Source organism: Pseudopipra pipra, chromosome 4 (genome assembly GCF_036250125.1).
Source record: "Pseudopipra pipra isolate bDixPip1 chromosome 4, bDixPip1.hap1, whole genome shotgun sequence".
Classification (NCBI taxonomy): Eukaryota; Metazoa; Chordata; class Aves; order Passeriformes; family Pipridae; genus Pseudopipra; species Pseudopipra pipra.
Window position 1 is genome coordinate 33,369,150 of NC_087552.1, and position 12,593 is coordinate 33,381,742.

At 36.2% G+C, this 12,593-nt stretch overlaps 1 protein-coding gene across 4 annotated transcripts in view; it reads left to right on the forward strand.

Annotated features, from left to right (window-relative positions):
* Positions 1-12,593, forward strand: part of GRIA2 (glutamate ionotropic receptor AMPA type subunit 2) — a 96,068-nt gene that overhangs the window by 77,364 nt on the left and 6,111 nt on the right. For all 4 annotated transcript variants that reach the window (XR_010430097.1, XM_064652322.1, XM_064652321.1 and 1 more), the window contains exons 12-13: positions 1,115-1,313; positions 12,401-12,593. The exon at positions 12,401-12,593 is cut by the window's right edge and continues 55 nt beyond it. Coding sequence is in view for 3 of the 4 variants with exons in the window: in XM_064652322.1 (XP_064508392.1) it covers positions 1,115-1,313; positions 12,401-12,593 (392 nt within the window). In the remaining variant the exon portion in view is untranslated. The remainder of the gene's footprint in view (positions 1-1,114; positions 1,314-12,400) is intronic.

Below are 12,593 nucleotides of genomic sequence, written 5' to 3' on the forward strand. Positions count from 1 at the left end.
TCATGTTTAAATGTATATATATGTAGTTATATCTATCTATATATTCTGTCAGAATTAGTTTGTGGTCTCATTTATAGTACAGTAGACTGGGTGAGTTTAATAGATAGAGGAGTTGCATCAAGACGTACCTAAGTTCCTGCAACTCCTTAGTACTAGACTTTCAACTACATGCACATTACTGCCAAATAATTAAGCACATCTCCAAAGATTATGTACTATTTCCTATAATGTCTTGTTTAGAAACAAAGTAGCAATTAATTTCAAAGTTTAAAGGGTTGCTTAAAAAAAGGTCAAGTTTGACAATAATGCAGTATCAATATTTCTCTTATATTTTCTAGTATTGGAAATTATTGTGTTGTGTACTTTATACTGTTCTGTATGTTTTCTTCAGTTCTCTTTTCTTCTTTCTTCTTGAGCAGGAGATGCAAAACACAGATCCATAAGAGCCCACCTGCTGCAGTTATAAACATCAGATTATTATTATTTTTAAAAATATACTTTCTTCACCATTTTCCTGTATTATCACTGATTGTTTCATGTCCAGTCCTCCATTTGTTAAATGCTTGTATCTTTCAAAAGTTGTGTGCACTTTTTAGGCTATAGATATTTCCTGGGCCCGCTTTTGCAAATAATGCTATTGTACAGATTGTCCACAACAGAAATCAGTCTGTGTCTGAATGTCTTAGGAAAATAATCAGGCTACAGACACTTGATTTTAAAGTGCATACTGATTTTTCTGAAAGCACTCTTTCGCTGGTTTTGTTTGATCTTCATCATAATGTCACACAAAATCACTTCAGAGGACAATAAGCTTATAGGTTAAATATAGCACATTGCGGTGGGAGCAGTTTTCTTCAAGAGTGATGAAAACTTTGAAGAACTGGATCACTAAGTTCTCCCAAATGTAAACTCTGGAGTCCTGATTTCAGCAAAGTCCAGGAGATATAGTGGAGAATGCCTTGATTTCCTATCTAATGACTATGCAGAGCTGCACTGTGAGATAGCCTGAAATGCTTCCCTATAGTATAATGCGTCATTTGTGTAAAACTGTAAAACGTGTTCCTTTTTAGGACTTTCATTTCACTTTACAAATCCATTTCATACTTGTTATTAGATCCCTGTCGGGGCGCATTGTTGGAGGTGTGTGGTGGTTCTTTACCCTCATCATAATCTCATCCTACACGGCTAACTTAGCTGCCTTCCTGACGGTTGAGAGGATGGTGTCTCCCATTGAAAGTGCAGAGGATCTTTCCAAGCAAACAGAAATTGCTTATGGGACATTAGATTCTGGCTCCACTAAAGAGTTCTTTAGGGTAAGAATTTCTACTTTTTAGATTTTTTTTTAGATTGTTTTAAATAGGTCTTTGCTCATGTAAAAGTGTTTTCCCTAGGCTTTATTAAAAGATTGATATGAAAATGTGACATACACAGCTCAACTCACAAGTCTAGGTGTTTTTGTTTATTCATTATTGTTACATTTTATTATCTATATACAAATATAAGGGTCTTGATATAAATATGCAAAGCAAAATTACCTAAAAAAACATTCCACTATAAAGTGAAAAACAAGGTATGTTTGAAGAAGGGAGTTGATATCATTCCTCTGTTTAATAGCTCTGCTATATTTTAGGTACTCACACAGTGAACACGAACATGGGAAGATGCACATTCATGTTTTAATAAGTATTCCACATGATTTTTCAAGCTTGCAGAGGGGGAATGGAATATAATCCTGCTGGCTGCTGTAGTAAATACATGCCTACTTTTGAAAACAGTTCTTATTTGTATTTGCATTACAGCAATGCCTTGGAAGGCTGTCAGTCCTCACCTTCTACCTCTGTGTATTTCAGTTTTAAAAATACATGAAACTTCCAATGTGTGAGTCTCTCAGACAGCCCTTGAGACACCAGCTAGCATGGTGAAATCCATCCAGCAAATGAGTGAGAGACTAAGGCTGCTGAGAAAAAAAACATAACAGCTTTACCTTGTGTGTGTGCCCTATGTGTCTCTCTCTGTGCAATGGAAGTACATCTGGCATGCCAAAATAGAAAAATAACTTGTGTTTTCATGGTTTTTTAGTGCAGGATGCTAGGTTTAAACAAAATCTATTTTAAAATAGTTATAAATAATTTGTTTACATTTCAAACACAGGTTGACATGAAAATAAAATGAAACAGGTTCTCACAAATGTTTTTTTTATATACTGTATCATTAGAGCAGTAACTGCTAGATTTTGGTTTTCACTGGATCCTGTAATGCATACTTAACTGGTCTCATCCATACTTGTCTCAACTGTAGAAAAGCATTATTTTCTGATTCTGATGATAGGTTCAGTAATAATACGTGCTGCTGATTGCATTCCTATTAGCTAAACCAAAACTAACATCAGGTGTGTAAGGTAGTAAAAATGAGATCAGATTTGTGCTAAGAGTGTTTAGAAGCATTTAGAAGCATATAGACGTGTTTCTGGTTTTGTGAACATAAACCTTTTAGATCATGGCTGTACTGGGGATTAAATGTGAATTCAAAGTAGGTCACTTCTTTTGAATAGTTTCTCTTTAGAGGTTTTTAAGCTTTTCTTTTTAAAGCAAAAAATGTTTGTATGTGCATGCTTTAGTATGTAGTTATGCTCCTAGCGTATATATACATATTTCCACTTTTACACAACTAATGTTCCTGGTGATTACTTGAGCATTAAGAACTTATTTTTGTAAAAATTAGGTGGAGGCTTTGAGAGGGCATATTCTTCATATTTTGGCTCTGCACAAACAAGGCTCTAATGATGTATGGGAATTTCTTCTCAGCAGCTTCTATCACAAAAAAGTTGGTGCACTATGTGCAATACAACTTCTTAGTCTGATGGCTCTATCTACTATTTGCTAAAAATCACTTAAACTTGCCCAGTTATTTTTCAGGAAATAACTGTCAGAATTTGTTTCAGGAGGCCTGAAACTCAAGTTTCAAGAATGATAATCTTTCTGCTGCAGATAATGTGAAAGGAATCTCTAGCATTGAGACTAAAATTTAAACCAGAGTATACCTGTGTTCTGACTGGATTGAAGTAGATGTGTGATTTTTATATGACTTGAAATAAGGACTCAAATTCTTTGAACAGCTGGAAACAACTTGAGTATTTTTCTAGCAGCATGCTAAAATGGGCTGGCTTTTGCTCTGTCACTGTCAGGAATTAAACATTTGGGGGTTTTCAGTTAGTCTGTTTTCAGTTCAAGAAGTAGCATTATTTGCAAGTCTATCTTCTTTTAATGGAACGTATACTGAATCTTCACTAGTAGAGCATATGCTGGAACAGCATAAAATTAAGGATAGCTGTGTACTGGGGATGAGAACAGTAAACTGAATTTTCTTTGCTATTAAAAGATGTTTTCTGATAATACTTTACACAATTGAAAAAGAAATGTTTCACAGTATTTTTCAAAAAGGAATTCTCAGCAATAAGCTAGATGGTGAAAATCAGCTGAAAAATCCTGTCCCGAATAGCTTGATATATATGTATGCAATGTTAAAAGAAAGAGGTGGGTCCAAGTCTTTGTCCAGCTTCTATGACTGCTCACCACACATCCTACAGACAGTAGGCATACAAGCTAGGTGATATCATGTGAATAAGAGATAACATCCTTGGCATTCATGACAAAAGATGTATTGTCTTTGCTCTTTACCCTAATTTAGGTATGAACTCCCTAGCTTTAAAGGTAGTATGGACCAGTAGGAGCTATTCTTGCCAACAGTGAGCACAGCATCAGTTGGCACTGCATCAGGAAGCATAACTGAGAAAAAGGGATGAAAAGGCATTGTACTCTGGTGTTTCTAGTGCTGCTTTAAGATGAGAAGCAGAAGCTTGGTACATGTCAGTGCAGAAGTAATGGATTTAAGAGTATTTTAAAAGAGAAAAAAAAAATTGAAATGTAGTGACACAGCATTGCTGAGTAGTAAATATCAGCAGGATACTATTAGTTGTTAATAATAATGTTATAGATAATTTTATAAATATAAATCTATAGATACAGAATTGTTTTCTTTAATGGCAGATCTATCAGGTCACTGTAAATACCAAAATGTGGAGTAGTTTTCCTCAGGAGATCTCAAAGTTGGTACGAGCAGAACTGCAAGTAGAATCCAAATCTAAAGAGTTTTGTTACACTGAGTTATTTACCACTTCTAATATTTGCTAGTGTCTCTGCTTTAGAGATAGTGCTTGTAGAGTTCTTAGTGCAACTGAAAGCCCAGACAAAAATATATGTTGCATTGCTGTTGCATTTTCTCTTGGGTTATGGGCAGAAGATCAAAGAAATTATGCATGGCCATGGTTTTCCCAAAGTGCGTCATTTTTCTCAAATCAGTAGTGGATCGTAGTCATGAGAATGTGGATAAGTCTGCAAGCACAGTTTGGAAGAGTCAGGAGTAGTTTCAGTTGACCTTGTGTAGGTGCCTCATCTCTCTGAGTGTCAGGTCACACACACTACTTGATGGAGTGGTAAATTGTGGGACAGTGCAATTCCATCTCTCCGGTACGTACTAGTGACACTCTCCACGCTCACGCACTATTTTTACCTTCAGTGATTTCTCAGCGACTGTGGTAAATGCAGTTGATAAATAGTTAACTTTGAAGTGGGGAAAAAAGCCACCCAAGAAGACAGTCTACTGTTCACCTGCCACTGCAGAAGTTAATTTTAAAGCATTACCTACATGTGTTAACTCCTGAAGTTGCCTCACATATTTTCAAGGGCTATGACACGGGAAGAATCAAAGTAAGTATGCAAGCATTCACTGGAAGGTTTCCATGCATTCCACCTTCTTGAAGGCATATTGAAAATTACTATCAAAATGATACAACCAGAACAAAAGTTAATTATTTTTACAATTGAATCATATTTTTGTTGTATGCCTAGCTCTGTTCGTTAAAGGTACGTACAAATCAGATAGACAAATGACATCAATCTTGCTACCTTTTTTCCCATAGAAGATAAATTGTAACTAGTCCTGTGTGTAAGGTAATAAGGCATCTCAAAAAAAACAAAAAACAATGTGCACAGCAATAATTAGACTAATTTGCTTTCTCTCTGCATTAGTTTTTATTTAAAACCTCTTCATATTTACCTATTCTTGAACCAAGTGTGACATGAACAGACCAATCTGTTTTGTTCTAGCTGTTTTGGTGGCCTTTAAAAATAGATCCTCTGCCAAAATAAAACCAAGTAGAACTGCTCCATAACAAGGTAGTATCCTTTATGTTTCACTGAGGAGACTATGCAAGAGTTGCTTATTCTTTCTTAAGAGACAAGAGTTGCAGAATGAAAAGTTGGGCATTGGAAACATGCTGGAAGGATGATAATCCTTGGTCTTGTAAAGAAATCCTCTCACATAGTGGAAAGCCAGCAATAAACATAAGAAGAGCTGACAAGACTCCTTGAGTAATTTCTGCTGCAAAAGTGTTATCTCTTGGGAGGCAAAGAAAATTTGGCCTGAGGGAAAATAGTAGTGTCTTTTCTAGGAGTCTTAAACACAGCCCAGTGCCTCTAGTTTTATGAGTATTTTGAAATATTTTTTAACTTGTAAAAGTATTTAAGTTAGCAATTACATTACAAAAGGTTATGGAAAAAGAGAGAAAGTATACATCAGTCTATGAACCTGGATCTGTCTTCATGCTCATTGAGATATTGAAATTTCTAAAAAAATATGCCACAGCAAATCTTTAAAACCAGGGAGAAGAGAAGAAACACTGATTTTTTTTTTTAAATTAAATTGAGATAAAAAACTATGAATCATACCTCACTCTCAGTTTTTGAAGTTTGAGATGTAGCAGAATTATAGGACATATGTTTCCAGAGTTAAATTTTGACTTGCTCAACAGAAGCCTCTGAGAGGTGAAGGAGACGAAAGGCTCAGTTATGACATCTTCTGTAAAATTTACCTCAGACTCTGCTTGGCACGTTAGGAGGCAGGGGGTATAGGAATGGCTTTTCATGAATCTGTGAAGCAGATGTGATTGGAGAGTGCGGGTTTGACTCTTTAGTTTGACAGGAGAAAAAGGTACATAGCTGAAATAATGAGAATAGTCAGATCTGAGTTAGTGCAAAGACTGCCCTTTGCATCCAGTAGCATATTACTGAAGATACACTTTTCTGTAATATAGAGGGTTCAAGTGAAGAATTTTCACTTGTGTCTTGTTTTTTGAGGTCCTTGCATCTTGACAACACACAAAAGAATTGATTTAGGCCATTCTGAAAGTTATTTTAAAATAATTCAGTATTCAATATTTCCTTTTTTCTTCAAAGTATCTTTTTGTTATTTTTCAGGGTTTGTTTTTTTTCTGCTTCCACATTACCCAAAATTCTAATGTCAGTAAGCCTAGTGACCAAAACTCTGTGGGACTTCGGAAATCTTGTTACAAATATCACCCAGAAACCTCAATTTCAAATTAGTATTTGCATAATACTTATTAAAAATTAAACGTATTCCTTTTTAATAGAATTTTATATTCTTGTTTTGGGGGGAAAATTGTGCCAATAAAAAACACATTATATTCCTGATCGTTTCTTTCAAGTTTTCATCAGGCTTTCTTGGATGTTCTAAATAAAGTATGCTGTGTAGAAGGTAATTTTGTGATGGACAAAAATGAATTTGCAGCACTATAGTTTGAAGATTCTCCAGTGTTGCTTAATCTGTCGTATAAATTGCCACACTCTATGTATAAATAAGTTCTTTTTGCATTACTCCTGGGAGCACATAATTCCATAATACCTCGCTTGTTATGGTTAGGAACATTCTTTTATTTTTCCAACCTATATGTACTTATAACTAGTTTATCCTCAATTTTACAGTACATTAATAATTATGTGGATTTTTTTCTTCTCAGTGCTTATTTTCCTGATGCATTAATCCTGAATGAGCAGAGGTGTACTTTGTATGCCATCTGAGATGTCAGTTTGCTTTGTACAAAGGCATTAATATTTCTCTGTCTTTTCTGGAAATAACTTTCTCCCAATCCTGTCACAGTGTTTTCTGGTAACCTATTTGATCATAGTGACAGATCTGTGTTTCTTTTGTTTTTATCAACTGATGATCTTCAATTGTATTGCTGATTTTCTTACTGGTCCCAAATTGCTGGACCATACTTTTGAACTGGAAAGTTTAACTTCCTTTCTATCAGTCTAGTGATCAGAATTTTCCACTTCTCATATATAACAAATAAATAATATCCTATTATCTGGCTTGATGTGTTTTGCTATCCCAATTTCCTTTGCTACTAATCCCAGTCATTTCTGTCTTGAAATGTTTTCACTTTAAAGTGTCATCAGAAGCTGTGCATGCCATGCAGATCTTCATACCAAAAGAGCAGTATCTGCTTTGAATGCTTTTTCATTCCTCAGTCCAGGCAGTAAGTTTATGGTTCTAGATTCCAGAAACAGCATCTGCAGTTCTCTACAGGTTTGCGACTTCTTGAGAAAGTGTTCTTGTGTTTTGGAATTTAGTTTATTCTCCCTCCCCTAGTATGACTGCTATAAGTTTTTTTTCATTTTCATCCAGCTTGATCGTTTCCTTTTCTGTACCCTCATTCCTATTACTTAGTCATGGGTTGCAAGGGTCCTTAAAGATCATCTAGTTCCAAAGCCCCTGCCATGGACAGGGACACCTTTCACTAGACCAGGTTACTCAGAGCCTCATCCAGCCTGAACTTGAACACCTCCAGGGATGGGGCATCCAGAACTTCTCTGGGCAACATGTTCCAGCATCAAGTGTTCCAGTCTTTCTTTATTTTAATCTCATCAAAAACAAGGCTAAAGTATATATTTAGATTATGTCCTTTGCGTAGATTGTCTTTGTTCTCTGCGTTTCTTCCCACTACACGGCAGGTGCCTTTCTGCCGTTCTTTTTCTCACTTGTGAGGTTTGAAAACTTGCTGCTGTTTGCTGTTTTCTTCAGTTGGCATTATACCACTACTGTTTCCTTTATGTTGTCGGGTTTCGTCTGATCAAATCTAGATCCTGCTCACAAATCTACATTCGTGTTACAGTGATGTTGCAAAGCTGTAGTAGTAGATGCCACAACATGACTGTAGTACAGTTGTCCCTATATTGGTAGGTTTATTACAGTAAAGTTAGTTCTAGGAGTGCACAGCAGGCTTTTCCTTGTGATCATCACTTCAAAATTGTAGAAATTAGTTTTTGTGACATGTATCTGAGTTTTTAAAGCAATGACTTTGAAATGGTCTGTTTTTATTTTATGAATATGCTGAATGATGGGGAGGAATTTCGATTCCAAGGAAGTTGAGATTAGTAAGTCTCAGAGGAGGAGTCATTTCAGGAGGTATTTTAATGGCAGTTAAATGGTTTGGGAACTTTAACATGCCTTTGTAAGACAAACCTGGATCACTTAATTCTGAATCATGTGAAGAATAGGATGAATATATAAGATCATTGTCTTGCACGTTTTTGGAAAAAATTATTTTAAGTATACTTTTGAGGAATTAGTTCTGAAGTAGAATGTTCTAGATTTTTTATTAATTACACCAAATATAGTAAAGATATTTTCGGTAGCTGAAGTAATGGAAACTAAAAAGCTATAAAACTGCATATTAAGATGCAACTAATTTTTACCATTACTCAATAAAATTATTATAAAATTTAGAACTTCAACTTAGTTGAACTTTCATTCACCTTAAATATTCACCCAGTATAAACAAGGGTAAGTGTGTTAAATCTTTAAATCTTTTTAACTCTGTCCTTTTAATCTTTAGCTAATTAAAGAGACTGAAAAAATTAGTTCTGTTCTGTGTTTTTTGGATCTATTAGTATTTGATTTACTATGTAAATTGGCAAGTTTTATTTGTCGTTACTTTTTTTTAACTACTGGTGACAATACCAGTTCCTGTACTTTTGTTCAGTACGGAAGGTCAACAAGGTGGTTTCACAAATCGTATTTGAGAATTAGGCATCTGCTCCCACAGTACCAGATCATCATCTAGTAGAATGTTAGTAGTCTGAGAAGCTATTTCTGTCAATGACATACTAAATACAGCACCCCAGTTTGAAGAATAATAGGTCTTTGAAAGTCAAAAGAAAAGTCATCTGGTGACCCACAAAACACAGCTAATTAAGTTGATAAAACTTTGCATAAATTAATTTTCTAATTAGTTTATTAATGAAGGCAATATTTTACATACAAATGGAATGTGTACATGTAACAATAACTATTATTATTAGTATTACCCAGTTCCTAGAGTATTTTTATATCATTGTATTGTCATAGTAAGTCTTAAATAATGTGATAAAAGATGTTCATTGTGAATATTAGGGTCTTGTACTGTCATGTTGGTGTTGATTGTAATACTAAAGTTATAATTAGCTTTTAGCATTTCATATATACACTGGAGTGTCACCTTGCAATAGCAATCAGCTACAGTAATTAAGAGCAATGCAGATAATTTCCATATTCTTTCCTTCTTATAGTCAAATAATATGGCAATCAACAATGGTTCTGTATTTGTGGTGCATGATTAAAAGTTGTGGTGTTTTTTATGGAGCGCTGCTGTCCTTTCAGGGTTTTGATGCCATTAAAAGAAAGAGTATATGAGAAAGAACTGTGAAAGCCCAACTTGCACACGGAGCATCCCACATTCACAAGGATTCTGTTTCCTCATGGTTTAGTCCCCTGTTGATAATGACCGCATGCTTTTCCAAATGCACTTTAAGGAGATGAAGGCCCCATACTAGCTACTGTGAAGAAAACTAACTCTACCCCAGGCAAAACAAGCACAGCATAGGTATAAAAAATATGGTCAACTCTAGCACTGGCCAAATGTAAATAACAATGCAGTGTGCTTTTAGTTGTTGTTTGGTCTACAATACATTTGAATTAGGATATTTACGTGTGCTTTTTTTAGCAGTCCAATAATGTGGGCTTTATGAGTGAGTGAGTGTGTGTGTGCACACTGAATGCTTGATGGTCTCTTAACTGCCATTTTCCACATCTTTAGCTCTACCTTTCGAATAAGAAGTTATGAAAATAATGAAGGGAAAAAAAAGGCACAGTTCTGAAAACCAAATGTATTACAACATATATTATGTAGCAATATAAAAAAAACCATAGAAGTCACCTGTAGGTAGTGGTTCACTGCTCTTATTTTTTAAAGAACTAGACAAGGTCAAGGACTAAGTAAGGATCAAAACATAGCTGTATGAATTCCAGCATGATGCTTTTCAGTGTTCATGGCTGCAGAGGACTGTCGCTGGGTATCCGTCGAAGGGGTCCCGGTCCAAGGGGGGAAGAAGACACACAACACACACAAGGATGGTGAGACAAAGGGATGTCTGCCTGCTCAGAGCAGCAGGCAGCCTTTTATTAGGTTTTCCTAACTCTGCTTTCTCACACACATAACACAAACATCTTTCTACAAAAATACTAAGGAATGTGCACCTGCACACAACTCAAGGCTGTGTCCATGGGGATTATCTGGTTGGCTTCACTGCTCCCATGAAAAACGCCCTAACACTCCACAATACTCCAAAGTCCTCAGACTTCAGCTGTGGGGCTGTGACTTCCCCTGACATCATGCCGTCCAACTCTCAGGGCCACTTCCATGGGAATATGCAGCCACTTCCACCTTTCTCAGGGGAACGGTCTTACTCCCCTCAATGCCTCCAGCTCTTTCGCTTCCAGGGGGCCCAGGGGTTCCATGGGCCTGCCATCTCCCCCCACAGAGGACTGTGTGGTCATGGCACATTCTGAGTGTTATTTTTCTGGTGACATTCTTACAGAACACTTACAGATTTTTATTTTCATGATTGCTGGGTCAGATATTCATACCTTTATGCATACAACAAGGACCCTGTGGGCCATCTAGTGGGAAGTATCTTCTTAACACTTGACCATTTGGGAAGACTGCTCCTTGTGCCTTTCCTGTTCAGCTGCCCAGCTTATAGTGCACAGTGATAGTTTGCTTCTTGAATTGCCTTTTCAAAGATGGTGCGATATATATTTTTTTAGGATTCTCCTAATTTTTAGGATCATATGTTTTAGGATCTTCTGGATGGAACAGAAACAATGTGTATGCAATATGGCAGATGTTCCAAGAATCTGAGAAACCCACTGTGCCTTTAGCACGCTGTTATTTTTCTGTCATTCTGGTTATGCTGAGCATATCCAAGTCTTTTGGTATTTATGGGTATACTGAGTATGTATAGATCAGTAGATCAGAATATGCAACAACTGGTCTGCAAGGGAACTTGCAAAAAGCCAACTTTGTCAATGCGCATGTACATTCTGGTAATGGTTGGAAAATTTAGATGTTAGAAATCTTTCTTGGTACTGCCAGAACCTTTCATACTAATAGCTGTACAGAGACCATGGAGAAATCTGAGCCTCAGAATTTTCCTAGACTACATTTCTGGGCATGAAGATAAGGGTAAGTCTGGGAAAATGCTAATGCAATACCACAAGAACAGTGAAACCTTCGGAGACGGTGAAGGCATTACTAATGCTTTTATACTTGATTCGATTATTTTTAAAATGGTACGGTCATAGATACTGGAGCAGAATTGCAATTCTGAAGTATATGTTGTAAGATGTTTCTATTAGAGAAGTGCCTCTAATACATTTTTATCATAAGTTTTATCTTTTATACCGACTTGGTATACTAGCACATATAATAGTAATATCTGACCCTGACTTGTCACATGTCCCGTTGTGTCTGCTGTTTCTTTGATAGCACTGCTTCCTTTCTGGTGACATCTAGGTGGCAAACTGGTTTCCTTTATTTTTTCCAGGTTAAAAAATAACAATCAGTTGGTAGTTAAAACTGCCAGTTATAGTTATAACTACCAACTGGTTAAAACGAAAGAAATGTACTTCAGGTAAAAACTTTTCTGAAGGAAAACCCTGACCTGCTGAGTTGAATAGGAGAGGCATGTGGAGTAAGAACAACCTTGAACCAGGTGCCTCACTATTAATGTTCCCTTCAGCTTTCACAGCAATGTTAGTTTCCTCTGTGGAGCAATCTGAAGTTTTCTGGTGCCACTGACACATTTCAGCTCACATCTTGTTTGCGTAATGCACAGCTGCAGAGCTGCAAAAAAAGATCATCTTGTTTGAGTGGGAATTTCTGATTAATATTTTGCTGAAGTTTGAATATAAGCCTTTTAATTTGGCACACCTCATAAAGTGGAAGTACTGCTGTTCACTTCAAATCTTTAACACCGATATAACGAAAACAAAAAAAAATACAATGACAGCATAATATTTATAGAAAAAGGGAATGTAGGTGTTGCTATCTTTCAAAGTTGGATAATAAATTTGCCTAAAAATAACATAGTCATATTTTCCCAGGTGTGCTTTTGCTGTCTACAGAAAGATTAGTTAATTAGGCTTCATATTGTCTCCACAGAGATCTAAAATTGCAGTATTTGATAAAATGTGGACCTATATGAAAAGTGCAGAACCATCTGTGTTTGTGAGGACTACAGCAGAAGGGGTAGCTCGAGTACGGAAGTCCAAAGGAAAATATGCCTACTTGCTGGAGTCAACCATGAATGAGTACATCGAACAAAGGAAACCCTGTGACACCATGAAAGTTGGTG